Raw genomic sequence first — 26,881 nt, forward strand, 5'->3', positions numbered from 1 at the left:
TTGACATGGGCAACGTGTCTGTCTGTCTGTCTGTCACAGTAGTATATAGTGTTGTCGGCGCGACACTGGTAGCGTGTGTGCATATATTGTGATGGATCAAATGCAATAATAGACTCTCATGAGAATGCGACGACGATGCGAGGAGCCGAACAAGTTGGTGCGTGCGTGCGTGCGCGTGTTCTGTACAATGGTACAAGACATACATACATGCAAGAAGAAGAGGAGGCCGCCAAAGAGCGACGAGCGCGCGAAAGAGCGCTTCAGCTCACCGCCACTGCAGCGTGTTCTGTACGATCAATCAGGTGCACAATCACAAAAGCCAGCCAGCCAGCCCTATGTAGCCAACCAAACTCTTGCTGCTGCTGCTGCTGCTCAGTCAGAACAGAACGTGCGTGTATAGACTGGATGGGATTGGGGGATATCTTCACTTCTTTTTTGTCTTCGCTCTTCAACTTCCTACTACCTCACAGAAAGCCAGCAGCATTGTGGGGGTTTAAGGAGGAGGAGTATTTGCAGCGTTTTCTTTGCGTCTCACGTCTTGCGTCTCGCATCGTCGTCGTCGTCGTCGTCGTCGTCGTGTGCAGAAGCCGATAGGATAGCTAAGAGCTGCTCGATAAACGACTTGAAGCTACTGTAGAAGCAGACAAGTTGGGGATTTCTTGAGGCGCCTGTCTGTCTGTGGATAGAGGTAGGTGGTTGTGCTACCTCTCCATCTCTCTTTAATTCTGCCCGCTCGCCTGCCCGCCCGCCCGCCCGCCCGTCTTCCCTTCTTCCTCCAAAGCCCCCTCTCTTTATGTATATATATCTATCATCTGCTCACTGGCTGTCATGTCGCTCACGCCTCCTACCCTACTACTACTACTACTACTACTACTACTACTACCCAGATTGGGTCAGTTTGGATTTCGCAAGTGGGCTTTTAGCAATATTTCGCTTTCTATTCTAGTATCTTAGTGTTTTCCTTGTTTTTGTTGTTGTTGTTGTCGTCGTTGTATTTTCTAATTGGCTAGTAGATAGATACCCAACTTTTTTCAAACCTTCACAACACGGACAACACAGCAACACCACATCATGGTAGTGGCTGGCTGGCTGGCTGACTGGCTGACTAACTAGCTAACTAGCTAGCTGGCGCAGGCTGGCATTACCAAACTGTACTGTACTGTACTGTACGTACGTATACACGAAGACGACAACGACAACGACAACGACAACGACAACGACAACGACAACGACATCAGCCATCACCACCACTTGTTTAGCTACTTTGCTGCATCGATCGACCAAACCGACCAACCGACTGACTGACTGACTGACCGACTAACTGACTAACTAGCCGGCCGGACAATGCCCCTAACCACCCCAAGACTACGTACGGCACTCACTCACTCCATCAAGCAACCAACTCCTGATTAGTTTTAATTAACTAATAGGCGAGAGTGAGTACTACACAAGTGATGATGGACTGACCTCTGACCTGACCAGCTGACCGCGACTGGACTACCACCACCACCACCCACTGCCGGTTTCCTCTGATTTCAGGACAATGGGCCAGCCAGCCAGCTAGCAGGTCAAACGCCAGGACAGTCGAGCGAGCCATTGACCTGTGCGAAGAGAACAAAGGACAAAGGACAAAGGGGGGGGCGGAGACAGACCGAGAAATGACAGTTTGAGAGACGAGAGTATTTGACATGCCCATGACTTACAAACTTGCCCTCGCTTATTTCCTCATCACCACCACCACCCACACCAAGAGAGGAGGAGCTGCGGCAGACACAACAGACGCAGTGCCGCACAAAAGGGAAAAAGGAAAAAGAGGCCAAGTACATGTAAGTAGAGTAAGTAGTATTTGGTAGTAGTAGTAGTCTATCAGTTTCAATCACATCAATTGCTTTCATCTCAGCTCGGGGATTCGGGACAGAGAAAAAGACGGAAAGGCAAAAAACAACAAAAACAGAACAATGGAATGGGGACATTGAAAGGCTCTCAGAGGGCTCAGCCCCAACCGTCAGTCCATCACCACCACTCCACCCCGGTCTCACATCACCCCCCTTTTTCCCCCTCTTTTCGCGATTCGCCATGCACCACGACCCGCCATGGCCGCGTGATTTTGCCCTCTCAACTCCAGCCAGCAACAACACCCTCGTGCCCGTCCATGCTTGCACAAACGCATCCATCCACCTCGGCACCACGCGCCAGCCGGCGAGCCCATCCCAGCCCAGCCCATCCCAGTCCGATACAGGATATTTGGGAAAAAGAAACGCGACAGCGACACGGGGACAGACAGCAACCGCACTTACAAGTCGACAACAAAGAAAACGTGACAAGACAACAGCAGGTCAGGTAGCCGCCCAGGACAGACACACGCGCAAAAGACCAACCTTGGCAGCAAAACATCCACAATGTCGTGACAAAGGGAAGCGGAAAAAAGGCAAAAGATGGAAAAGACGTCCCCTCCCCCCGAACCATCACTTGCCCAGCCTCTCGATTCCCCACAGATGGGCAAAAGGATAATATTGATGACGAAATGTAAACAGGGGAGGAATTACCTGTAATGAGTCATGGCCGTCAACCCAAATCGGACGCAAAAAAAGACACCGACGCAATGGTCTCAAACTTCATCTACATCGCTTTTGTCTCCAACGGTGTGCCTGCTGCATGCGATTGTTGGACCCCATTGACAACGCTCGCGCTGCGCGGGCTGTTGCGCTCGGAGCGAGGCGGACCGGCATGCGGGTGGGCCCTCGCCTTTTCGTCGTCTCCGCTATCATCGTAGTCCTCGTCGACCTCCATCTTGCGGGCGGCGGGCTCATGCTGCTCCTTGCGCTCCTCCTTGATTTCGGGGAGGTGGGGGGTGTGTGGAGGCGGGGGAGGAGGAATGGCGGGCAGAGAAGGCGGATGGTGAGCAGCTTCAGAAGGGTGGTAGCCGTCGTTGATGTGACGCTGCTCTTCCGGTCGACGAGCGTCGGCTTGTTCCGGAGGAGTGCGGTGTATTTGAGACATTTGGGAGGCCATTCTCTCGGGCGGCGACGGACGACGGGGAGGCGTCTCCTCGAGGCGCTGGCGCTTCTCATCGTTGGTGGGAGGCTTTGAGGCGCTGGCCTCGTCCTCCCACTCGCGAAGGCGTTTTGGGGCGGCAGAAGGCGGCCTGTCGTCCCTGTCTCGTGCAGCGGCCTCGGCGGCCGCGAGAGCAGAAGCTGGAGGAGGCGCGCCGCCAGCGATGCCGCCGGGTGCTTCGCCGTGAGCTGGGTAGCCCGGCGGGTGGAAGCGCGAGTTTGGCGACGGGGCCGAGGCGCCCAAAAGAGGGCGCACCTCTGGCGGCGGGCTCGTCGGTCGACCGTAGGGTGGGAGAGGGCCTGGGCCGGGAGGGGGAGGTCCATTGAGCGTCGGAGGAGCAGGAGGGCCGTTGGACGCATGAGTGCCATAGTTGGGGTTCGCAATCCTATTTGGCTGCGCCGGCGGCTGACTCTGTGCGAGCTGAGACGGGGGAGGCACCTGCTGGGGTGGCAAGCTTCCCGGTCCCTGGTACAGACTCGGAGCCGCATTGTGGCTCTTTGGTGACGGCGACAGTCCCCTGCGGCCAGGCGGCCCGGGGGCTGTGAGCCTCGGAGGCTCCTGCTGGTACTGCACTCTAAGCTGCTCCTGGGCCCTCAGCTCCTGACGAGGACTTCCAGGACGAGCGTTTGGGGGAGGAGGGTGTTGCTGAGGGCGCAGGGCCGCATCCCGCTGCTCAAAGGGGGTGAGCTGCTGGGGTGGCATTTGGGGATCCTGGATGCCAGCCAGCCTGTTGCGGGCCCAGTCGTTGCCGCCCATGGTTGGGGGAAGAGGCTGCTGAGGAGCCGGCTGCGAAGGCTGAGGACCGCTCCACTGGGGTTGCGGCGGACCGTTCATGGCACCGGGCTGGTAAGCCTGGGGGTGGACGTCTTGTGGCAACGGGGTGCTGTTTTGGTTGGGCATGCCGTTGGTGGGCTGGCCGTTTTGCAAAAGCTGTAGACGCGCTCTAATGTGCACATTGGTAGGGTCGAGGTCGGCCGCACGCTGGTAAGCGTCCAATGCATCGGCGGTCTGGTTGTTGCAAGACTCGTACTAGGCAGAGTTAGCCATGCTCAACAGCAGCATTGCCATTCAACTTACCAAAGTTCCCAAGTCGTACCAAACCTCGGAAATGTTTGGATTCAGGCGAATGGCACGAGAGTAGGCGTCGAGAGCGTCACGGTACTGATTGATTTGGTAATAGAGCACACCAATGGAGCACCAAAAGGTCGGGTTGCGTCCATCACGGTACACGGCCTGTTGGTAGGCTTCGTAAGCCTTTGGATACTTTTGCTGCGACATGTAGCAGCGACCCAAAAGGTACCAGCTCTGCGCATCGCTGTTGTCTGTGCCGGGTCAGCAGGGTTTGGTTGAGCATCATGAAATACTCACCAGCATTGACAGACTTTTCGAGAAACTCAATGGCTTGCTCCTGGCTCGAAAAGCTGCCGCTCGCCTGGTGGTAAAGCCAGCCCAACTGCTGCAAGACCTTGGCGTGGTTTTGGTCGCGCTCGAGCACGCGCTTGTAGGCCATTTTCGCCGATTCGTACTGTGGCTGGTCAGACCCTGACGGAGAGGAGCTCGCAGGGCAACTTACATCCTTCTGCTGCTCATGCACGTGACCAATTTGGAACCAAATGTCCTCTTCGGTGAGCGGCCGAGGAGGATCGTTGACAATGTATTTGAAGCACTGTGGCAGTTAGTGGGTGTGGTCGCGCCGCTCGCGCAGTCAGTTCAAGCTTACCTCCAAACTCGAAGTAAATTTCTGCTGCTGCTTGTAAATTATGCCAAGGCGAAAGTAGATTTCGTTGGCCTTTTCAAAATTGGGATCCATGCGCATCACCTGCGAAAAGGCTTCCTCTGCATGCTCGAGCGAGCCGTAGCGATCGTACAAGATGCCTATTCCGTACCAAAGCTTGGGCTCCTTTTCGGTGTTAGACAGGTCGGCGATGGGGCACAGCAAGACATACCTTGGGATCCGTCAAGTGATACAGAGCCTGCTGGTAGGCCGAGTAAGCTTGCTGGAGGTCGTCCATCATCAGATAGCAATGACCTGGGGATTGTTAGTTGGCGACGTCATTGGGGCGGCGCACGGGTGGGATACCAAGACTGCTCCAGACTTCGCCGTTGTTGGCGTCGATTTTTATAATGTTCCTCAGATACTCGACGGCAGCGGGGAATTGCTCCAAGCTGCGCAGGATGCTCGAAATGGCCTGCATGGCCGGGACAGACCAGTTGTTGTGTCGCAAGGCATGGTCGTAGCACTGCTTGGCGCCCTCGTAGTCGTTCATCATCTCGGACAAGCCGCCTGGTGGCAGTCAGTATGGGCGTGTCTGTGAGCGGTCGCGAGGATTACCGAGAGCTAGCCATGTCGTCTCGTTGGCCGACTGGAGGACGCCGGTGACGCTCTTGGGAGTGGTCTGCATGGGAGCGTGGCCATTGGGTTGGGCGTGGCCCGGCGGGGGAGGGTGATGGGCGGGAGTGCCCGCCGTGGGCGAAGGCTGCTGATGGCTGGCCATGTGGTGTTGTTGTTGCTAAAAGAGCTATGGGTCGAGGCGCGTGCGTCGTCGTGTCGCGAGATGGATGCGACTCGGTCGGGTCAGAGGGTCGGACGCGTCGAGAGGCCGAGTCGAAGGGCTTCGCGTGGGCGACGGTCGCGCCCACTCAATGGAGCAGGGCCGGGCGGTGGCTCGCGGCGACGTGCGCAGAGAAGCGAGATGGGCTGGGATGCGACGGGGGGTGCGATGAGGTTGGGGTTGTAGAGCTGGGGGGGGTGGGGGAGGGCAGATTTGATGGAAATAGGGATGGGACGAGGAGGAAAAGGGAGTTGTGAGAGAGTTGGGTGGAGCGAAGCGGGCGTTGGCGATGGATGCCGGATGGACGCTCATAGAGGGCTCAGAGGGCTTTGGGTGGTGGGATAGGGGAAGTTTGGGGGGCTGTCATTGGCTGCGCGGACGTGGACTGAGCCAAACTACCAGGGCGAGCAGGGGCGGGGAGCGAGCAGCCACCGTCCGGCCCAGCGCCCACGGCACTGAGTAGAGAAACCACATGTCACCCAATTCAGACTTTTCTCCCTCTCTCACTTCGTTGCGCTCTCACACCTCAGGATGCTCCCCCACCACTGCCAAGCATAGTGAGATGAAGAAACACCAACACCATCACTGCTTGACTACCAACTCGTCCTTCAAGAGTTCAAATTCATTCCCACGTCTTTAGCCGAGACACCAAACTCGCCGTACCTGCCATTTCTTCGTCACCCAACCCACGCGGCTGCAACACCTGAGCTCACCTAGACCATTTCTTTTGTATTTTAGACCCTATCCGGCATTTGGCTGGAGGGTTGGCAGTTCGTCTCCCTTTGGTCCACCGCCTCAGGATGGATACACAGACTGGCCCAAGGCACGACGATAATTTCGTGGCCACGCGAGGCAGAGGAAATGTAAGAGTTGACTTGCAGCGTGACTTGGCTCCCTTTAGAGTCCAGTTGGCCCGTCTCACCCCTGTCGTCGGGTGCATGCGCCTGCGTTGTGGCTGCTGTGCTGCATGAGATGGCGCGCTTGGCGTCGAAATGCAACCCGTGCCATCGTTGCTTGTCGCAGCGGCACGTCGCCGCCGTCTTACGCTGCACTGCACCTCTACACACACTGCCGGAGATTTGTGCCTGTCTGCCAGCTGCCTCCTTGCTTACATCTCAGTCATCATCATGCCTGCGTGGCTTTCTTCTCCACGGTAACACATTATACATACACGTCAACCGCCCCAGATCCATGCGGCTGCTGCCGCTTTCGTTGGTTCCAGATTGAAAACCGAACCCGGATCGACGCGAGCCACGGCTTTCAAGCCTTACGCCATGGACCGGACTCGACCTTGGTCCCATACATGTACCCAAAAACTCGACTATGTCTTCTCTTATCAAGTCGCGCTTCTCATCCCCGACCTTCAACTTCTCTCCCGATTCCTCATGACGTCCTTTGTGTGTGCCACGATACGGCCACACCCATTCACCACCTACCGAGTCTTGTCTTTCCAATTCTGCCCTGCGCCCACCACCCATCAGACCTGACGTCCGTCCTTCCGTCAGCAACCCTTGCTTTCTCCCCCCGTGAGACCAACGGCGTCTGTCTTGTCGACCTACCAAACTAGACTACTAGTCCGCCCGTCTCATCCATCGTCGCCCCTCCCCTCCCACGAAACCAACGAGACCCTTTCTTCCCGGATTTTTTCGCTCGCCAAAAGAATGCTGCCGCTGGTCCTCCTGTTGACACACCCTCGACGCACGCGTGTCACTCCGTCACGCCCGCCCGGCCGTCCGTCGTTCGTCTGCCCCGTCCCGCCCGTCAGTCCCCCCATCGTCGTCTGTTTCATTCCTTTCCCAACGGCCCCCGAACGACTGACGGGCGCGCGCCAAGAGACTGTCTGCCCTTTCTTCTCGTCGCTTGCTTGCTTGCTCGCCCTTCTTTCACACGGGTGCTGGCTGCTCCTCGCATGCCCAAGTGCATCATTCAATCTCCTCCACAGTACCCACTCCCCGCCTCGCAGCTCGCCCCTCCTGAGCCGGCCTGCTGCATCGCGGCCGTCGCGTATGTACATGTGCACCTTGAGTGTACCTATGCACGCTCATCAAACCCCGGGTCGGGTCGCCGTATTCCGCAGCTACTTGCTGGTAGTGTTTTGTGCTGACTGACTGACGTACATTCCTACCAATGTCCTTCTACATGCGTTCCTCTGCCTTGCTGCCTAGATAACCAGCTAATCGACCAACTGCCAGGATACGTCGTTTTGATGCTTCATGCGGAGACCAAGAGAAGGTAACTACTTCCACTCTACTAGGTACAATACATATATGTAATGTAGCTTGAGGCCTGAGGCCGGTTGGTTGCCAAAGGGCCCCCGCCCGCATATGTACTCTGCATGTCGTGCATGACGCAAATAAATGTAAAACTATCGAGCCAGCCAGCCAGCCAGCCAGCCAGCAAGCTGCAAACCAAGCAGTCCGTCAAGTGGTTAACCCACGGAGAAAGACGGCGAAAGACTGCACCGGACCGGACCGGTATGTGGACAAACATTGGCGTCTGGCCCCCTTTTTTCTTCCGCCTGGCTGCTGTGCTCCTCACCTACCTATCCACCTATCTACCTACCTGCTCGTTGATGGCCGTTGTCATATGGGCCCAGGGCCTCTCCTGTAGAGGAGTAGACGGGAGAGCGCGCTCGTTGTCAAAGCAAAGAAAGGATAAGATCAACGACCGCGGCGTTCTCCACGGTAGCTACATGTGGCGTAAGCAGGTAGGTACATGTAGGCAGGCAAGTTCTCCACCGTCAAGCAACGCCGCATTCTAGATACTGTAGTTAGAGACGCAAAGACAAATAGGCGTGCGGGCGGCAAACAATAGCACCACACACGCGACGATGATGGCCCACGACGCGGGGCACCCTTCTACATCGCCTTACGTCTACTTACATACCAGGTCCTACTACCTGCCTGCCAGTGCCTGGTTCTCTGCAGCTGCTCGGCGGGCCAGCCTAGACTCTCACTCCCTCCCTACATACATACATGCGCTGGACCGGACACGGCAGACCGGAATTGTTCCATCTGAGACGCTTGTCTCCCATTTCCTGTTCCTGCCTTTGTTTTGCCATATGTGTATGGATTACTTCCGCTCCATCTACTCTGCTCGTCTCTACCCGTCTCTTCTAGGCATGCGTCTCTCCTCAGAATGGCCGCCGCTTTTTTCGCGACATGCCATGCGCCTGTCTGACTACTGGCCGAGGCCGTGGGCACGGGAGTCGGGCGACTGGGAATCAACGAACCGACGATGGGACCGACCTGAGTGAGCGAGCGAGCAGAACGAACAGCACTTTTTTTTTTTCCTCGGCGGCCTGCTTGCTTGATCTAACTATGTGCTGTGGTTGGCCCGGCGTTTTCTCTCTCTCTCTCTCTCTCTCTCTCTCTCTCTCTCTCTCTCTCTCTCGCTTGTTGCCACATTTTCTTTTTGCCGCAAAAGAAGGAGGAAAACCGAAAAATAAACGTGCGCCTGGCTGGGCTGGGACGCTGGGCTCTGCTGTGTGTATAAGGTATGTACATGGTAGGTAGGTAGGTAGGATGTGAGATGAGATGAGACGGTGCCGACTGACAGCGGCGCGTAGGTAGCAGCAGCAGCAGCAGCAGCATCATAGCATGCATGCACGACATTGATCAACAAGCCCGAGCCCTTTTGCAAAAGAAAACATGTGGTCGAAGGACATGGGATCTGGAACGACGACACCACCCGTGGCGCTACATAAAGACTGGAAAAATGTCAATCGTTGCAAGGCGAAATGAAATGGAAGCTGGGTGGGGCGGTCTTTGCGGTGGTCGGTGGTTCAAATGGTCGACTTTGAGCCGTCACGCCGCCTCTTGTCTTCTCGACTTTTCTCCACTGGTTTAGGCATGTCCTCTGCTCGTGTCATCGTTGTTGTTGCTAGCAGAAACAGACATGGCCGCCGTGAATGTCTGCTTTTCAATTTGCTTCCCAGTCAGCTCAACATGGTCGAGCCACGAGGAATCAATCTGCTCTCTTGCTCTTCCTCTTACCCACTCCACCAGCCAGCAAGTAAGCGAACGAACAAGCGAACGAACTGGAAACCAAGGCAGTGGCTCCATCATCATCCATCACTCAGCCTCGCCATCAATCTCCCTTTCGCACTCTTATCGCTCTCCCAAATTCGACATCCAAGGGAGCTAGAGAAGACGTCGTTTAGACGCGCAACGCATCCACCCACATGCCGGTCCTCACCATCTAAACCACGCAAGCGCTCTGCAGGAGAAAAGGCGAGGGAATGGCTACTCAGTACGCCAAACAACGACAAGCCGTGCCATGCCTCGAGGTATCACGTCTGCGCCGCGCACAAGAAGGCGTGGAAGTGCTCCACAATGCGGGCAAAGAGCACGTGGACGTTGACCGATGGCCCAAAGAGCCGATGGATATGGATAAAAGAGGCGAGAAGTAGCATTCGCTATGGCTTTTGCGGGCAAGCTGGGTGGGTAGGTAGGTCTGAATACATCAGCACTACTACTATATGTAGTTTGCAGAAGAAGATGAGTCTAAGTCTGGAAAGGACAGGATTTCCACTTCTCCATCGTACATGCATGTCTGGCTGTCTAGGCATGTGGATGTTTTCCTCCTGTGCAAAAAGAAGATGGCAGGCGAGACTACCGATGTAGGCAGCTACTAGCAGCCAGCCAGTCTGATGGTTTTTTTTTTTTTTTTAAAAAAAAAAAGCAAGAACGGGCTTATGGCGTCTATGAAACGTCTGTAGCGACTATCTCGATAGATGATAAAAAAGCAGAAACATGCAGTGAAGAACCCCCACTGCTTAGTCCACCGTCCAAACACCTACATACCTCCACACTTCCCAACTTTCCCCAGACTAGGTACTTCACCATCAACATCCAATCCTTCACAACCTAATGATTCAACCACGACTCCTACCCCTACGCTCCCCCAACCCAAAAAATCTCCCCCTTTTCCTCTCCTCATCCTCTTCTTACCTGGGATGTAGGCCATGCACCACAGACACCCAAAAGACCCGATTTCCCCAACTTGCTACGAGGTACGAGGATACATCTACCACACACAGCCACAATCAGGCAGGTAGCCCGGCTCTCTCTGCCAGCGCGGCTCTCCCTGCCAGCCAGCCAGTTCGCTCGCGTCTCGGTTCCGTCGGCACAACCCCGTCACGTCACGCCTTCAGCGGCAGCGACGCAAACCAACGCAACGCAACGCATCCTCCCATCTCGACGGGCCACGCTGCATGCATGCTTGCCCGGCTCAATCAACCAAGTGCCCAGAAAAAGGTGAGCAGGCAAGGCAAGGCAGAAGACGACGGTAGCAGAGAAGGGAGGGAAGGTGGCGTGCAAAATGCAAATTTCCTCACCATCTGTAGCCGGCCCAACCTCACCATCTGTACGTACCCTGCAGTGAGCGTTGTTGCTGCTACTACTGTAAAAGAGCGGAGAGGGAAAAAAAAAAAAAAAAGTGGGTAGATGGGTGGACGAAATTCATCGAGTGAGGAGGGGAACGCTACGCTACGCTGTGGGTGGTAGTAGTAGTGGTGGTGGTGGTGGTGGTGGTGGAACTAGTCGGCGCGTGTTGTTGTTGTGACTGCGATTGGGCGTGTATGTATATACATAGGCAGATACATATATATATATATATATGCAGGTACCGTAGCAAGCAGTCGCTCACAGGGCTGACGCGTTACCTTACTGCCACTACTTCAAAAGACAAGACGGGTCAAGACTTAGAGAGAGAGGGGGAATGGGAAATTCGGAACTGAAAGGGGCGACAGAGGGAAAAAAGGCAGCGAGGAGATGCCAAACGAGCAAGATCGCAATATTTGAATCCAGACAACAAGATCAAAGTGAGATGGAAGCGGAGAATGGTAGCGCCAGCACAAGACTGGCTTGCGGTGGTGAGCAGTAGGCAGACTGGCAAAAGGGAAATAGCAGCTCCAGTCTTCAGGTTTATCCCCGGCTTCCTTGGCCGTGGTTGGATGCGTATGGATGGCAGTTGGCACATGCGGAGCATTCAAGTGCCTCAATCATAGCCAGAGAGAGGACTTGAGCAGTTGTGTTGAGTTTGTAGGAAAGGATGACTCGAAGAGCCAAGGGGAGAATCTCCAGGTCCCATCGGCCGGCTTGGAGTTGAGAATTTATGGAGACGTTTGCGTAGTTGGAGGAAGTGGGAGGAAGATACGAGTGGTAGTCTAGGTGGTTCTGCGTGTTCTGGGCGAGTTGGACATGGGAATGAGTGGATGATGGATGGGCAGGGAAAGAAAAGAAAAATGGGTGTCACCCATCAACCAACCTACTTCACCAACGCCGTCCATTATTCGAGCTGAATCTCTGCATCATCTCACCTTGGGCATGGCCGGAAGACTAACGGCGGCCGCATCATCATCCTCAACCACCCGTTCGCGATAAGCAGTACACCCAACACGCATGCTCTTCGACCACCACACGCCCCCAGCACACCCAGCAGCGCAGCTCATCAAACAACAACAATCGCCCCAAGGGCCACGACTCACAGCCTGCCGCAAACGGCAAAAGAGCTGCAAAAAAGCGCCGCCAAGCAGACCGATCATGAAATGAGAGACGAGCAGGGCCAAAAAGCTCCAACCAAGCTCACGACGACGACGACGCCGCCGGGTGCGCACAGCGGGACGACGGCGGGGGGCGCGTGCCGTACCGCGCTCCGAGTGGGCTCCTCTCGGTGCGGTGCGGGCGACGGGACGCGGTAGAAACGGGTAGGCATCGTCACTTTTCATTCGTGTCGTTGGTCGTTGGTCGTGTTGCGGCCGGCCGGCCGGCGACCGAGAGACGTCGGTCGTCTCGTGTCGATCTCGCTGGATGCTGAGAACTTTTTTTGATGACTTTTTTTTTGATGGCGCATACGAGGTGACTTGCGAGGAGTGGGAGACGCCGCGGAGCCTGCGGAGCGGAGCGCGGTGGCGGTTGGTGGGGCGGGCAGGTGTGGTGTGGTGGTTGTTGCGGTGTTGGGTGCGGGGAGGATGCGCGGTGAGGTTGGCTAGGTGGGTGTTGAGAAGGTGGAAGCGGAGCAACGACAAGGTGTGACTTGTAAAGAAGGAGGAAGAAGTGGGAGCATCTGTCAAAGGTGGGCACGGCGGGCTGGGCTGAGATGGTGAATTTATCAGAGTCATGTTTTGGACCATCGCTATACAATTGCGGTCCGTATGCGGCGGCCGTGGAGGAGTGCTGACGAGCGAGCATACAGACGCATAAGGAAACTGCAGACTTGGTAGATCCATCATCCGCAGTCCACCGCTGCCAGCGTGTGACGGTCAGCAAGAGTGGTGGCGGCAGAGGAAGAGAGATCATCGACGTGCAGAAGGACTCGTCCTGAATAGCAAACCGCGGCAGACGAATCAGGCAAAGGGTCGCTGATCGGGATCGGCCCGTCGGATTCAAGGTGCATCAGCAGCTGTTGTTGTAGGAGTATAGCGGATGTTGCACGACGGAGAAGTGTGCGGCGTTGATTGAGGGAAGCGAGGGGGAGGCGAAGAGTCGCCCCAACGAAACCAGATTCTGTATTGTACAGACTGTGGAGGGCTGGTGCCAGGCGGGTGGATGTGTCGTCCATACTCCCTTTTGATGTTGCCGTCAGCCGGATAGATACATGCAGCATGTAGGAGTACTGTAGTTGTAGTAATATTAAAACGCCTCTATCACCGATGCGGAGACTTTGCTCATGGCCGTTGAGCCCCTTCTTGATCCTTCTAACCCTTTTCTTCGCCTGGCTTCTTCAAAGGAACGCGGTGGCGCCAAGGGCTGATGACAAGGCGGCGTCGCCCCCAATCAGGGAGCACAGCAGCCTTCAGGCACGCAGAATGAGGTGGTGAGCTAGCGGCCGTGGCGGCGCCATCCCGCCCCACCGGCCAATCGACATGGCTGCCTGCCAGTGACACGCTGGGAACAGAGGTGGTTGGATGACTTGACGGGCCCAGGACAGGGTGACATGTTGCGCGACCGGTGGTGGTGGTTGCTCCTAGATGTCTCCCATCTCTCTGTTTGCTGCGATTCTGTCATTTTCCCTCTCGTCGGCCATCTCGCGAGATTCGGAAACGGTGGAGCTCGTGGCTACAGTAGCGCCAATGCAGGCTCCAGGTGCAGAGAGTGGCACGGGAGGAGGACGATGCGGCGGGGCCCAGAACCGCGGTGGAGAATGCTGAGCAAAGGGGGCCGTGTTGATTTTCCCTGTCGCTTTTTTTTTTTTTAGAATCGTGTTGTTTCTGACGGGCGGAGACAAGCCGAAGGAAAGCGTGAGAATTTGGGAGCAGACCAAATGTCCGCAAATTTCCCAATTGAGACAAGTCACGTGCGTGAGGAAGATGACGTCGGCTATCTCAATGCCTTGGTGTTGGCACCAACGCGCGCTCCGTCGTCATCGAGCTACCCAGTAGTGTCGCCAACCTAATCTGCACGCTTTTTTACTGGATATCGACAACCGCTGGTCGTTGGGTGCGGGCTGTCAGTTCTACTAGGAGCTAGTTCAGGTTTCCTGTCACCACGCTCACGCTGCATGATCCAATGTCCTACACCCGCCGCCGCGTTCCCCGCCTTCTAGTCACCACAACCGCTTTTTTCTGTCACGTCAACCGTCGCTGCAACCCAGCCTCGATTGCCAAAGCGACCCTCTCTCGGCCCCCACCACCACTGACGGCCGTTGCTCCCGCTACGCCACTGCCGCGCTTCTTTTCTCACACGTCCCTCATCTCCATGGCATCCGACGCAGACTACGCCGCCTTTTTGGACAAGGCGAACCAGGACACTGGCGCCTCGGCAGCGACGGCTGCTCAGTCGAGGATCGGCACCAAGGCGGTGGATACTGAAGTCCCTGCTTCGCTGCGCCAAGTAGACGAGTACTTGATGTCCGACGCAGACGAGCCTTTCGAGCCGGTGAGCTTGAAGTGGGGAAAAGACAGTCTGCCGTCCCAAGGTACGTCCTTTAGTTTGTCCAAATATTTCTCCACACACGGCCATGGCGCGCGGCAGGAAGCGAGCAATCAAGGCGGCTCTAACGTACGAGGTGTGCAGCCGACTTCGCAAAACTGATCGGCCACGACGACGGTGCCGTGGCCAGCATCAGCCAGGACGACTTTGACCCGCGAGGCCAGTATGCCAAGGTGGTGCAGGCCGTCAAGCAGGCGTCTGGGAGCGACCTTGTAGCGTTTTTCCGGGCGCAGCATGGCAGCACCAGGGCCGAGTACTGGGTGGTTGGGCTCGAGAGCAGCACCAAGGCAGTGGTGGGATTGAAGGCCATTGCGGTGGAATCTTGATTGGCATGTTTGAGCAGAGGCCGGGTGCAATATCAATATCAGTAGATATGCTGGATGCGGCAAGAGCAGCAGAAGCTTATCGATGCGGTCAAATGCAGCGAGTAGTGGCTATAGCGAGTACATGTACATACAGAGGTATCCATGTGACGGAGAGTAGTTGGCATGGAAATTGGGACAGGATAGTGGTACAGTACAAGGGCGATGAAACGCAGAGGTGACGGTCTGACACCGGACGGCCCAAGTGGAAGGCTGGGGCCACGGGAGTAGATCACCATGCCAAAGCTTTTGGATGAGGCTGCAAGTCTTGAACAAGAGAGAATTCCAGCGGCCAAGCACGCAAAGTCATGTGCAGTCAAGGGGAAATACCTAGATAGAGTGCCTGACGGATGAGATGAGAGGCAGAGCCAGGGCAGAGGCTGTCGGAGATCGCCCTCGCCCACTGCCAGAGCCGGCTGGCGTCCGCTGGGAGGCGTTTGCTCGACGATGATGGCTTACGCAGCCCGCCAGCGCTGATTCGTCTGGCGTCAAGCAGGGGGTCCATCGTTCTTGGTGGTTGGCATCTGGCAGTAATAAGTTATATACAGCTACATGTACATCACATCGTATACTCTCCATGTCACTGGGGTCCGTGGTACCGTATCCATTGTGAGAGCACAGCCCAGAGACACTCAACACAACCCTGTCGCCCAATCCTCGTAACAGCCAGGAACACCCACGCTCTTCCCAGTCCCCCTTACGCCGTCGACAAATTCCCATTTCTGCTTTTCTTCGTCGTCTCCCTCGTCAACTCCTCCTCACTCCTCTTCCACCACATCCACTACTGCGCGCGCGCTCTGACCCCTCTGCATTCCCGCATCTCGCAGTCGCGGCCCTCGAGACATTCCTCTCCCTGCGCGCTCCGCGTCCCGCCCGCGCTCATCATCACCGCGAAAATCACCATCCATTCACCACCACCTCCGCCGCCGCCTCAGCCGCGCCATTCGCTCCTCGCAGGCCGACTGGATTCGAAAGACGCCAGGCTTTCTCGTCTTCCTCACCCCTCGCCTCTCGTTTACTGTCAACAACAAAATTCCCCCACTCTCGCACCATGTCGTCGCCAGACTCGCTCTCGTCACCGGGAGAGGGCCACGCACGCCCTCCACACATACGTCTGAATTCGGACAGCGATGACACCCTCGCTGCCGCCGACGCTTCCCCCGACGCTCCGGTCCCGGTGAGGCAGATTTCGACGCGTTCCCTGACGCTCGAAACAAGACAAGACACGGCCGTTACAGGCGCCTCGTCCCTGTACAACCAAGCGGGCACCATGGCCGAGTCCGCCGAACTCTTGCTGCCGCCCCGCGTCTCGCGAACAAGGCGAATGCGCGATGAAGACTCTCCCTCAGTCCTGCGCGCGCCCTCGGAAATGGGCTCGCGGCGCACCAGTTGGAGCTCCGAGTCTGCGGGCAGCCGTGACAGTCGCATATTTGCTTCGCCTTTTGGTGACGAATCCCGCTCACCCTCGCGCGCCGGCAGTGACGACGACAGTCAGCTAAACACCCAGACCGTTTCGGAAAAGTACAACATTTTGCCGTCGGCTGGTCTCTTGCTTTTTCCAGAAGATGTCGAAACAGACGACTACCTCCACAACCCGGATCCGTCCGACAAGGAGTCGATGGACTGCAACGTCTTTACCAAGCGAGGGGCTCTCAACGTCGGAGGTCTGCTGCTGCTGACGTTGGGGTTGTTGATGCTCTTCATCGGCTATCCAATCATGTACGGTTTTGCCCGACCTCCGAACCGACTCGCGTGTGCTTACTCAGTCTTAGGACTTTTGCCAAGAAGCTTTTTGTCGATGCCAAAGGTCCCTGTTCTGGCAACCCGCTGTGTATTGATGTTCACCAAGATCTTCTGAAGAATATCCGTCATGGCCTCATTGACCCCGACACGCCCGACAAGGTCAAGTCGCGCACTTCGTATTACACTGGCAAGAAGCAGACGCTCGTGGTGAGTAGCAACAAAAATTTGACTGGAGCTGTGCTGATGACTGCAGTTTTCGGACGAATTCAACACGGACGGACGCACCTTTTATGACGAGGATGACCCGTATTTCCAGGCCATGGACTTTTGGTACGGCGTGACGCAGGATCTCGAGGTACGTGGGGAACATCAAATTGTAGCTTTCACCCTAACAATTGGCAGTATTACGACCCTGATGCCGTCACCACCAAAGACGGCACTTTAAACATTCGTTTCGACGCCTTTGTAAACAACGACCTCGACTACCGGTCTGGCATGTTGCAGTCCTGGAACAAGCTCTGCTTCAAAGGCGGCCACTTGGAAGCCTCCATCTCTCTGCCCGGCCGCGGAGACACTGTTGGTTTCTGGCCAGGCTTCTGGGCCATGGGCAACTTGGGGCGGCCTGGTTTTGCTGCCACCAGCGACGGCATGTGGCCTTATAGTTACCACGACGAGTGCGATGCTGGCATCACCCCGAACCAAAGTTCGAGCGACGGCATCAACTATCTTCCCGGAATGAGACTGCCCGCCTGTACTTGCGAAGGCGAAGACCACCCCAGCCGAGGCAATTCTCGTTCGGCGCCGGAAATCGATGTCATTGAAGCCAGCAACTCGCCTCTGGCCTCGGGCGACTACATTGGAGTCGTATCTCAAAGTTTCCAGGCTGCGCCTTTCGACATTTGGTACCAACCAGACTACGGTAATTTGTCTCGTCTTTTTCGTGATTAACCTGCTGATTTGTCCAGATTTCTTTGAAGTGTACGACCACTCCATTACCGCTGTCAACTCATATGCTGGTGGTCCATACCAGCAGGCCATTTCTGGACTTTCCAACCTAAACAACGACTGGTACGACGGCAAAGCTTACCAAACCTACGCCTTTGATTACACCCCCGGCGCAAAGGGCCACATCACCTGGATGGTTGGTGATCAACCCATGTGGACGATTGACAGCAAGGCACTTGGTCCCAACGGAAACGTCGGCCAGAGAGTGATGCCCGAGGAGCCAATGGCCATTGTTCTCAACTTTGGCATGTCTGACAGCTTCTCTTCCATCAACCTGACGGGAATTTCGACGCTCCTCCCCGCGACCATGCGTGTGGACTACATTCGCATCTACCAGGATGACGACAATCCCATTATGACCTGCGATCCTCCGGGATACCCAACAACCTCGTACATCAAAAACCACCCCGAGCCATATGCCAACAACAACTTGACGAAATGGTAAGCTCCACTTGGCATGTTTGAGAGAGCTGTTCTAACACACGTGCAGGCATCAAACCTACGACTGGCCGGTCAACAACTACACCGGCACATGCTCGTCGTAACTAATCATGCTTTAATCCGGCGTTTGAGCGTTATGTAAATTGTGTCAGCCCCAACCACGGCGGGGCTTTTGTTCTGCTTTACGTCCATCATGCTCTTCTCGCAGCCTTCCGTCTCAACCCTCCTAAAAAGTACATACCGGACCGCCACCTCGCACCTCTACATCCTCCACCGCGGGGTCGGATGGTCCGTCTGCTTTTGCTTTGGCATACTTCTTTCTTGGGCTCCTTCCTCCCTCCCCAAGGAGAAATCAATCAACACAACACACTTCCAGCATGTGCATAGCTTGGAGTTGGCGCAACTAGTTACTACTACATTACCCCCCCAACGTTTTATATATACCCACTCCCTCCACCACCAACAACTCCCCTGGGCGTATTACCACTTGGAATGATTCCCCGTCTTTTTCTTTTCTTTTTTCTTTTTTTACGACCGCAACGTCCCATTGGCATACACGGTTCATGGGCTTTACTTCGTTCTGAGTTATGTTGCTTTATGCATTTTCTTGCTTACTTTACTAGTACTTGGGTTCGTCCAACAAAGACTTTTTTCATTCTTCTTTTCTGCTGCTGCTTTTGAGTTAAACCGTTTAAGAAGAAGAAGCATTCCGTTGGCGGGCGGCAACTGTCCGAAACCGAGTCCGCGGGGGGGTTTTGGTTATTAGTAAAGGCTCCATCCACTAGGCTCACTCGCGCAAAAGCAAACACTTGTTAAAAGAAGAATTAATTATTACATCTACCTTGTTCACAAAACTGACTTGTTCACGACATGTTTCACAACTGACGAAAGGTGTCGTTGTTCCCCTTGTTTGTGCGGTCTCTGCCGATTTTTTGACTTGCTGCGACTACTACTACTGCAACTACTGAGGTCGGGTGTCTCATCATCTTGTTTTGGTGGTTCTCCATCCTTACCATTCCAGCCCATACGATACGGGCGGAGATGGTTGTTTTTTTCTTTTTTGTCTTGATCTCATGGACATACTGGCGCCTTGTGCTGCCTTAGTACTCGATTCAATCAAGTCAGTCTGATTCCCCCCCCTCCCTCATCTCATCCTAGGATCAAGCTTCCCCTCAACCGCCGCCTCCTTTACTTCCCTGTCCACACTCTCCGCCCCCTCCCTCACTCCCTACCTACCTACCTACCTACCTATCTACTAGGCTCTACTACACTCCTTTCAAACACCACCTCCACTCCCCCCCCCCCCCCCCCCCCCCCCCCGGCATGTACATTCCATTCCGCCTTTTCGACTTTATATCCACGACAATAACCTCGGGAATTTCCTTGAAATCGACTTGAATCGCCTCGAGTCAGAACAAGTGTGTTGTATGGAGGAGGGTAGGGCGGGACGTTGTCGTTGTCGTTGTAGTTGTAGTCGTGTGTTGTGGCTGGCTGGCTTTTTTGCTGCTTGGTATTGGGGATGCATGCGGGAGCCCGACCCGACAAGCGTGTGGCCTACTAGAGTGGGCAGGTGGTAGATGTGTAGGGGAAATGGTGGGAAAAGGGGATAGGGATGGGATGGGACATGGTGGGAGAGGAGGATTCGTCCCGTGTGTGTTGATGGAGTCAGTCGACTTGGGACCGTTTACCACCGTTCTAGTGTGCTGAGATGGCACACGTCTAATGGAGAGTGTGGCTGGCTGGGGGCAGTGGTGGCGACAACAACGGCTACGTGCAAAGGATGTGTGTGTGAGAAAGAGAGAGAGCGGTGCAGCAGCTCAGCGCTTGCTTCCATGTCTGTTTGCGATCCAGTGTTCGCCTTTCGTCCATCAATATCCTTCTTCCACTGACCCACACCATAGATACCAACCAACCCATTCATATAGCTTTTTAGTTACGACAGAACCCCACGAAAGGCCAAAACTCCATCGCCCATGCAAACATCCCATCCCACCCGTTTCCTCCCATCCCAGCCTACGCCACCAGCAAGCCAGCCTCCTTACTCCTCGCCCCTCCTCAGCACATCGCCCTGCTCAACCTCCTCATAGCCCAAATCGACGCCGAGCTCCTTGCGCAGCAAATCGGTCAGGACGCTGCCGTCGCGCAGGTAGACCCACTCGCCGACGCCGGCGCCCTCCTTTTGCGTCTGGCCCTCGCCCTGCACCAGCCAGTCGAAGCGCTTCGGCCCCGTGATGGGCGACGACAGCCAGATTTGCTTGTTGGGCGGCTGCTTGTTTAGCACGTAGGTTCCGACGCCCGGCTTGTCCACTGTGAGGACTCCGCCCTGCCCGCAGAAGGTCGTCTGGTTAGTTTAGTTTGGGGGTTGTTTGGTGGGGCTAGTGTGGTGGTGGTAGTGGTGGTGGTGGGGAGACAGAGGAAGGAATATGTTGTTGTTCTTGTCCATGTTGGGATGGGAAACGATGCAAAAAAGTGTCAATCCTCCGCGTGTCCATTGGACATCAAAGTCAGTGGTGTAGGAGCTAGGTAGCTAGGTAGCTAGCCCGCCATAGCCGCGTGGAGCTACCCAGACCGGACAGGCGCGTGTGTGCAATTGGCAGGCAGGCAATCGACCGACTCACCGAATACTCGACCTCGACGCCCTCGCCCGCATCCGACTTCTCCTCCAGCTTGACCAGCAGCGCCTCGAGGTACTCGTCCGCCAGCTCGTGGTACTGCTCGTTTGTGAGCTCCGTCGGCACGCGCAGGTTGTTGGCCGTCACATCGTCGGTCGTCTGCGGGGCGGGCGGCGTCTCGGCGTCGGGCAGGATGCTGCGCGCGATGGACGAGCTGGTGAAGCTCCTGCGACTTGCTGCGATAGCCGGGGTGCCCCACGGTGTTGCGGGCGTGGTGTTGCGAGCGGCCGCCGTGGCAGCAGGGATCGTGATGCGAGCGGAGAGCGGGCGAGTGCGGAGGAGGAGCTGCGAGGACGAGGCGGTGCTGCGATGGGCGCGAGCAGCGGCGCGGACGGCGGGTTTGGAAAGCATTGCGAATGGTTTTGGGGTGGAGTTTGTGAGCGAAGAAGGACGAGTGAAAGAAAGATGATGTTGTCAGGCAGAAGACGGCGGCGTTGGTTGGTGGTGACAAACTGCGGAGAGAGAATAGCTAGTAAGGTAATGGCTTTAGCGCGAGTGACGGCATCCATTCATCATTCCCATCGCATCAGATCCTCTCACCCTCCGCCCGCCGTCTCTGCTCTTCGTACGCCAACTGTGCCAGCCATGATCAATGCCGTCCTCGTCTTCAACAACAATGGCCAGCCGCGCCTAACAAAGTTCTACACGCAGCTGGTATCTCCACCGCCCTTGACCATGGATGGCCTCAGCTAACAACCGCTCCAGGACACGGCCGTCCAGCAGCGTCTGATATCCGAAATCTTCACCCTAGTCGCCAACCGGCCCAACTCGTCCTGCAACTTCCTGCCGTGCGTCGTCTCCCGCTCCCCTCGCTCTCACCGGGCACACTCCTAACAGTCGGGTCCGGCGCAATCTAGTCTGCCACCGCTGCTCGCGCCCTCGCCCTCTGCATCCTCAACCTCGTCGACCACGCCGCAGCACAACGACACGCCGTCGCTCGTCACGTACCGCCACTACGCGACGCTCTACTTCATCATCATCAGCACGTCGACGGAATCCCCGCTGGCGCTGCTCGACCTGATCCAAGTCTTCGTCGAGGCGCTCGACCGCCTGTTCGAAAACGTCTGCGAGCTGGACCTCATCTTCAACTACGAGACGCTGCACGCCACGCTCAGCGAAATGATAGTCGGCGGCGTCGTCGTCGAGACGGGCCTCGATCGCGTCGTCCAGGGCGTCAGGGCCCAGGGCAGAGTCGCGAAGCGCCCGGGTGACAACGTGGGCGGAGCGGGCGGCGGCGGAGGTGGTGTCGGCAGCGGCTTTGTTGGTGGTGTGGGTGGTGCGTTTGGCAGGGCTGAGGGTCTGTGGGCTGGCAGGTGATGAGGATGTATACCCCGTTGTTGTGTTGAAGACTTTTGGCTGGACGCGGTGCGCTGGAATATGCACGCCGTCCGTGATGCCCATGACAGACAGACGTGCTTGGAAAGGATGATTGTAGAGAGAGCGTGCTGAGGCCAGTATGAACTCGACTGACTGCCGCACGCGCGGATCCATCCTCCCCTCGTTGCCGCAGGCGCTACCACGGAGCATGTGGATGGATAGAAGTAGACGAAATCCACGCTCGGGCATTTGCTCAACTCAAACCATTCAGTCGAGCACGCCCAATTCACCACCGCCACAGCACATCGACGAGACCACCAAATCAGACCGCCATGCGCACCATGAACAAGAAAAGAAGTTCAGCTCGCACGCAGAACAAGAGTCAAATGTACCAGGCGGGAGTATCCATTGATCCAAAAAGCATTCATGTTGCCCGTGGGATATCTACATGGAGCGTTCCTTTCCACGTCACTAATGCATACAAGAGTTCCTTCATCTTCCCGTCCTCTGTCTTTCGTCAATATGCGCGCCATCTCTATGTCCCGAGCGCCGATGCTCATCTTGCGCCATTCCTTTTCTTGCCCTCTTGTCTTCTATTTTGCATGCATGCCTTTTGTGTAGTATAAATGCTCGTGCTCATGCTGATGCTTGATGCTTGATGCCAACGCCTTCTTAGCCGCCGCCTCTTTCGCTGTGCCACATTACCAAAAGCTGAAAATGGGGAAAATGGGAAGAAGTTAAAGAAAGATCGCAAAGTAAATGAGAGAAACAGGGAAATCAGAAAGCCAAATGCTGCCGTGTGCGCCGTCCGCTGCTGTGCCAGATGTATGATGTACAGAATCAATCCGGGAGGGGAAAGAAGATGACGATGAAGAGGAAGAGGCAAAATCAGAAGAAAAGAGAAGGGAGAAGGGAGAAGAGGGAAATAGGTCAATGCCGCCATCCACCCGCCTACAAAAACGTCTTCCTCTTACTCAACTTACTATACGCGCGCGAAATCTTGGACGACCCGTCATGATCCGGCGCCGCCAACCCACCACCACCACCCGCGCTCTTCGTGCTGTACAAGCTGGGGCTCTTGGGAGCATCACCACTGCTGCCACCGATACCGGGACTAAAGGTCCGTGACGGCGCCAGCCGCTGCGGTCCACCGTGGTACGTCGTGTCCTGCTCGGCCCACGACTGCGTGCTGCCGGTGCGGCTGAGGGCGGCGGCGGCGGGCGCCGGCTCAAACGAGATGCCGACTGGCGACGACGGCGACGAGCGGTACGGGTGCGTCATTTCGGTCAGCTCGGCGGCGCTGCTGTTGGCGACGTGGCCGTGGGCGTAGGGAGAAGAGGCGGCGGGGGACGAGGGGGAGGCAGGCCCGCCGCTGAAGCCGTGCGTCATGTTTTGGAAGAGGGACTGTAGTTTCGACGGCTTCTTCTTCTTCTGTGGCGGGAGCGAGTCGAGGGTCGGGCTGGGGACGGTGCTGGCGCTGTCGAGGCGCTCGTGGGCGTCGTTGCGGCGCAGGTGGAGCGGCAGGATGCCCATGCCCATGCCGTGGCTGTGGCCGTTCTCGTGCGTGTGGAACGTGTGTCCGCCGTCGATGAAGTCTTCGGGGTGGCCGAGCGCTGATGACCTTCCTACGTCGCCGTTTGCGCTGCCGTGTATGCCCTCGCGCGGCAGGACGAAGAGGTGCCCGCCGCTCTCGCCGACGCACCATTCCGCGGACCATTGTTGTCCGGCTGGACCTCCGCCGCAGGCACCGCTCATGGCCGCTGCTGGAGGACTGTTGACTGCAATGGCGAAGAGGTTGGGTGGTTCGGAAAAGTCGGTGACGAGGCCACGGTGGAAGAGGAAGTAGGCTAGGCAGAGGATATTGAGGAGGAACGTGCCGGCCAACACGACGAAGAAGCCGTTGTTGGCAGGTGCCGAGGGGCCCGATGCGTACAGACGGTTGACGATGGTGGCGTTGAACATTTGCCTGATGGGACTGTCGATCTCGGCAACCTTGAAAGGCTGGCGTTGAAATGTGATCAGTGGATGTTCTTGAGAGAATTGATGGGTTACAGTTCGTCGTTCAGGGGTAACAATACTCACCCACTCCATCTCCACCGACGCGTCCTCGGTGGCTTTCAGAAGGGTACTGCCAGCAAGCACAGCCAAAGTTTCCGCAATGCTAGGCAGATTGGTATCCAGCTCGGGCTTCCGCAGAATCATTTGCGTGAGAATGCGCGCAATGCTAGCCTTGCCGTCGCTGATGCCCGCGTTCAGACTCAGACTGTTCCCCCACTCCGACGCGATCCATGGCCAGTCGCGAGTCTCAGTTGTCCAGCCAGACGCCGCATCAGGGTTCCCTTTGATGTACGCCATCGGGTCGTGTTCTGGGTCGCATTGGGCGGATAGAGAGGAGCCGTCGTGCATGGCGACGAATCTTGTGCTGCAAAAGGGCGAGAGTGTGGCCTTGAGCTGGCACATGGAGTATCGCTCTTCCTCTGTGTCGCCGTCACGTCCCAAGAGGTAGACCGAGACACGACCTACAAATTAGCAAGGGCCTGAAACGGGGTATGTTGTCAATACTCACCGTATGAAAACGTTTGATTGAGGACCGTGTTGTATTTTTCTGGATACTTCGGGAATATGGGAGCGTGCTGTCCATATTTCTCCCCAACGCGGAAGAGGTCATCCACAACAGTAGTACTGTTCTCGAACCACGTGTCGTTGCCATAGAATCCAACTTGAGCGGGCCAGGTCGAGGTGTTCAGAGTGGCGTTGTCCCACGCACTGAAAACCAAAGGCTCCAGCTCCGTCCTATTCATGTTTGCACACAGCACATGAACGACAGGATTGGGGGTTGACGCATGGACAGTGTACGCTCCCAATCCACCCAAGTCTTCTGGTTGGAGGATGTTATTGGTCGGGTCCCGTGAGGCTTGGAGGACAGAGACGTGCGGCATGGCGAGGGAAACATTGTTTACAATGCGTCCTCTCCACTCGGTAGCAGTAATGTCCATCCAGCTGCCATTCACTTGCACATTGGAGTCCCAAAGACTGTATGCCGGAGCGCGCGAGTCCTTGTCGGTGCCAACAGAACCATTTGCAGTTCTAGTCACCCACTCCGAAAGGTATTGCTCGTAGTCGTGGAACCCCTGAGAAGCGTACGAAATGTCCATGCAGGAGCTATTTCTGTAGGTCGGATCTACAGCTATCGGAATCGGGCTTTTGCATTGCTCCTGAAGACGTTCAGGATTCGCCCAGTGGGTAATTGCTTGGGCAAACATGGACTTGGGATGCTCGTCACCGAATCTAAGCTGTGGTTGCACTATTATAAACCTTGGTCAGCTGGATTTGGTCCAAATCAGGGGAACCGAGCCTACCCAGGGCATCAGAAGCGGATGTATAAAGCATCGCACATATGGCGCCAGTTGCGCTGATGAGTCCCAAAATGCTGAATCCGGCATAGCGAACAGTCTCCCAGTTGACAACCATATTCCCAGGTTGGGTGATCCAGTTGCGCATATTCATCTCAGCCAAACTGACACCCCTGCCGGAGCCCCTGACACTCAAGCTCCGTCTGCTGAGTACCTGTCCCAGGAACGAAACAACCGCGGTGGCGAAGCTGAGCTCGATAGTCTTGGCAAACACCGCGGTGACAAGTGATGCATTTGCAGGCGTGATTACGCCCCTGTCATGGATTTTCGGCCACGTCGGCTGGCGCAAAGCGATACCCAGGAAGATACCCGAAAAGACGGTCGAATAGATTGAGAGCATGATAATTGAAGCAGTTATCCACTTCCTTCTAAAGAAGTGTCTCCGGGCCGGACATGCTTGCGCTGGTAAGAAACCTGCATTGCGTCAATATTTGAAGCCGGCTCGTGGTCAAAAAAAGTAGGCATACCAAAAGTTTCGCTTCTTGTAAAGTACGCCTCTGCCGACTTTCTTGGATCACCAGTCTTTAGCCGCTCGCCATCACTGGTGAATTCGGCAAATTTTGGGCTCAATGTGCTTTTGGATTCCGAATGCCTTGCGGCGTACTCGGCTTTTGAATCCCTGGAAATGCCGGATGCCTGGTCTCCCGAATCGTGCATCTTGAAGTCCACACCTAGCGGCGTATAGCTAGTTGTGGGAGGAAAAGTACCGCTGGTGGGCGTCGGTTCGGCACTCGAATCACTTCCCGGCGGAGGGCGGTAGACGTCGCCAAAAGAGGAGCGCGGAGGCGCTTCACCATAGATATTGCCATGGTGCTGGCGGTTGGGCTGCTGCTCCTGGCCACCGCGCGAGGTATTCGTCATCGACGTCGACGAGCCAAAGGTGCTAGTAGTTGAACCTGCCGGGATAGGATAACTGACATGGTCCATATTTGTTATACGAGCTTCTTTTCGGTCCGACCGAGTCAACCCGCTCGGGGACGCCGGCAGGGGATCATCATCGTCTGGCAAAATCTCATGGAAGCGCGAACGTCGTGAAGCCTGAGTGCCGCTGGACTTGGCAGACGAGATGGACGACGTGCGAGTGACGCGAGCGATGGGCGATGCGGAAGACGCGTGCGGATTGCTCGGATTCGCGCTCCCGTCGGGCCCGGAATCCGAGAGCAACGGGCGACGGAGGCTCGCAGCATCGTCGACATGATCGTACCCCGAGGACATGGTGGTGATCAGGCTGAGAAGGGCTTGAGCTCGTGGATGCGGGTCCTCCAGCCACAGGTAGACCAGGTACAGGTGTGGGACTAGGTCTAGATGGCGGGGCAGTCGGTGGCACAAGAGATTAGATGGTGTTGGCGGCCAGAGAGGCGGAGAGAAACGGTGAAGAGAGGCCAATTG

At 56.1% G+C, this 26,881-nt stretch overlaps 11 protein-coding genes across 11 annotated transcripts; 6 read left to right on the top strand and 5 right to left on the bottom strand.

Moving 5' to 3' along the window:
* Window positions 1-1,488: 1,488 nt before the first annotated feature.
* Window positions 1,489-2,396, bottom strand: BKA78DRAFT_22735 (uncharacterized protein). The gene has a single exon (XM_066883709.1). It carries the CDS (start codon window positions 2,172-2,174, stop codon window positions 1,569-1,571), a length of 606 nt encoding a protein of 201 aa, XP_066750018.1. The 5' UTR covers window positions 2,175-2,396; the 3' UTR covers window positions 1,489-1,568.
* Window positions 2,397-5,862, bottom strand: BKA78DRAFT_22734 (uncharacterized protein). The gene is made up of 8 exons (XM_066883707.1): window positions 5,387-5,862; window positions 5,135-5,338; window positions 5,001-5,083; window positions 4,775-4,954; window positions 4,628-4,720; window positions 4,423-4,579; window positions 4,132-4,376; window positions 2,397-4,083 (listed from the first exon to the last, which is right to left on the bottom strand). The coding sequence occupies exons 1-8, from the start codon at window positions 5,547-5,549 to the stop codon at window positions 2,620-2,622; spliced, it is 2,589 nt and encodes an 862-aa protein (XP_066750019.1). The 5' UTR covers window positions 5,550-5,862; the 3' UTR covers window positions 2,397-2,619.
* A 548-nt stretch (window positions 5,863-6,410) lies between these two features.
* BKA78DRAFT_22771 (uncharacterized protein) lies at window positions 6,411-7,341 on the top strand. Its single transcript, XM_066883716.1, has one exon. It carries the CDS (start codon window positions 6,574-6,576, stop codon window positions 7,171-7,173), a length of 600 nt encoding a protein of 199 aa, XP_066750020.1. The 5' UTR covers window positions 6,411-6,573; the 3' UTR covers window positions 7,174-7,341.
* Window positions 7,342-7,997: 656 nt separating this feature from the next.
* On the top strand, window positions 7,998-8,442 carry BKA78DRAFT_304031 (uncharacterized protein). The gene has a single exon (XM_066887594.1). The coding sequence runs from the start codon at window positions 8,083-8,085 to the stop codon at window positions 8,365-8,367; it is 285 nt and encodes a 94-aa protein (XP_066750021.1). The 5' UTR covers window positions 7,998-8,082; the 3' UTR covers window positions 8,368-8,442.
* Window positions 8,443-9,081: 639 nt separating this feature from the next.
* On the top strand, window positions 9,082-10,288 carry BKA78DRAFT_304033 (uncharacterized protein). The gene is made up of 2 exons (XM_066887595.1): window positions 9,082-9,102; window positions 9,175-10,288. Exon 2 carries the CDS (start codon window positions 9,395-9,397, stop codon window positions 10,229-10,231), a length of 837 nt encoding a protein of 278 aa, XP_066750022.1. The 5' UTR covers window positions 9,082-9,102; window positions 9,175-9,394; the 3' UTR covers window positions 10,232-10,288.
* A 1,470-nt stretch (window positions 10,289-11,758) lies between these two features.
* Window positions 11,759-13,199, bottom strand: BKA78DRAFT_22783 (uncharacterized protein). Its single transcript, XM_066883719.1, has one exon. It carries the CDS (start codon window positions 12,838-12,840, stop codon window positions 11,920-11,922), a length of 921 nt encoding a protein of 306 aa, XP_066750023.1. The 5' UTR covers window positions 12,841-13,199; the 3' UTR covers window positions 11,759-11,919.
* Window positions 13,200-14,305: 1,106 nt separating this feature from the next.
* Window positions 14,306-14,865, top strand: BKA78DRAFT_329550 (uncharacterized protein; the record flags this gene model as incomplete). Its single annotated transcript, XM_066889675.1, has 2 exons — window positions 14,306-14,525; window positions 14,624-14,865. The coding sequence occupies 2 exons, from the start codon at window positions 14,306-14,308 to the stop codon at window positions 14,863-14,865; spliced, it is 462 nt and encodes a 153-aa protein (XP_066750024.1).
* A 1,087-nt stretch (window positions 14,866-15,952) lies between these two features.
* Window positions 15,953-18,094, top strand: BKA78DRAFT_244066 (beta-glucan synthesis-associated protein-domain-containing protein; the record flags this gene model as incomplete). The annotated part of the gene is made up of 5 exons (XM_066883999.1): window positions 15,953-16,620; window positions 16,674-16,851; window positions 16,898-16,999; window positions 17,047-17,563; window positions 17,610-18,094. The coding sequence occupies 5 exons, from the start codon at window positions 15,953-15,955 to the stop codon at window positions 18,092-18,094; spliced, it is 1,950 nt and encodes a 649-aa protein (XP_066750025.1).
* Window positions 18,095-19,749: 1,655 nt separating this feature from the next.
* BKA78DRAFT_304046 (uncharacterized protein) lies at window positions 19,750-21,233 on the bottom strand. The gene is made up of 2 exons (XM_066887596.1): window positions 20,709-21,233; window positions 19,750-20,431 (listed from the first exon to the last, which is right to left on the bottom strand). Exons 1-2 carry the CDS (start codon window positions 21,111-21,113, stop codon window positions 20,129-20,131), a joined length of 708 nt encoding a protein of 235 aa, XP_066750026.1. The 5' UTR covers window positions 21,114-21,233; the 3' UTR covers window positions 19,750-20,128.
* Window positions 21,234-21,347: 114 nt separating this feature from the next.
* Window positions 21,348-22,079, top strand: BKA78DRAFT_243825 (clathrin adaptor complex small chain-domain-containing protein; the record flags this gene model as incomplete). The annotated part of the gene is made up of 3 exons (XM_066883978.1): window positions 21,348-21,416; window positions 21,468-21,550; window positions 21,620-22,079. 3 exons carry the CDS (start codon window positions 21,348-21,350, stop codon window positions 22,077-22,079), a joined length of 612 nt encoding a protein of 203 aa, XP_066750027.1.
* A 951-nt stretch (window positions 22,080-23,030) lies between these two features.
* On the bottom strand, window positions 23,031-26,707 carry BKA78DRAFT_291906 (uncharacterized protein; the record flags this gene model as incomplete). The annotated part of the gene is made up of 4 exons (XM_066885973.1): window positions 23,031-24,598; window positions 24,646-25,383; window positions 25,439-25,906; window positions 25,960-26,707. 4 exons carry the CDS (start codon window positions 26,705-26,707, stop codon window positions 23,031-23,033), a joined length of 3,522 nt encoding a protein of 1,173 aa, XP_066750028.1.
* Between the last annotated feature and the right edge of the window lie 174 nt (window positions 26,708-26,881).

Source organism: Phyllosticta capitalensis (genome assembly GCF_038381095.1).
Source record: "Phyllosticta capitalensis strain CBS 128856 chromosome Unknown BKA78scaffold_1, whole genome shotgun sequence".
Classification (NCBI taxonomy): Eukaryota; Fungi; Ascomycota; class Dothideomycetes; order Botryosphaeriales; family Phyllostictaceae; genus Phyllosticta; species Phyllosticta capitalensis.

Bases quoted from the DNA above. Each gene is read 5' to 3' on its own strand.
- BKA78DRAFT_22735 (XM_066883709.1), bottom strand. From the start codon at position 2,174: ATGGATGCGTTTGTGCAAGCATGGACGGGCACGAGGGTGTTGTTGCTG.
- BKA78DRAFT_22734 (XM_066883707.1), bottom strand. From the start codon at position 5,549: ATGGCCAGCCATCAGCAGCCTTCGCCCACGGCGGGCACTCCCGCCCAT. The intron at 5,339-5,386 runs GTAATCCTCGCG...GACTGCCACCAG, and splicing joins GACGACATGGCTAGCTCTCG to GCGGCTTGTCCGAGATGATG. The intron at 4,084-4,131 runs GTAAGTTGAATG...AACTCTGCCTAG, and splicing joins GGTACGACTTGGGAACTTTG to TACGAGTCTTGCAACAACCA.
- BKA78DRAFT_22771 (XM_066883716.1), top strand. From the start codon at position 6,574: ATGAGATGGCGCGCTTGGCGTCGAAATGCAACCCGTGCCATCGTTGCT.
- BKA78DRAFT_304031 (XM_066887594.1), top strand. From the start codon at position 8,083: ATGTGGACAAACATTGGCGTCTGGCCCCCTTTTTTCTTCCGCCTGGCT.
- BKA78DRAFT_304033 (XM_066887595.1), top strand. From the start codon at position 9,395: ATGGTCGACTTTGAGCCGTCACGCCGCCTCTTGTCTTCTCGACTTTTC.
- BKA78DRAFT_22783 (XM_066883719.1), bottom strand. From the start codon at position 12,840: ATGATGGATCTACCAAGTCTGCAGTTTCCTTATGCGTCTGTATGCTCG.
- BKA78DRAFT_304046 (XM_066887596.1), bottom strand. From the start codon at position 21,113: ATGCTTTCCAAACCCGCCGTCCGCGCCGCTGCTCGCGCCCATCGCAGC. The intron at 20,432-20,708 runs GTGAGTCGGTCG...TAAACTAACCAG, and splicing joins GCGTCGAGGTCGAGTATTCG to ACGACCTTCTGCGGGCAGGG.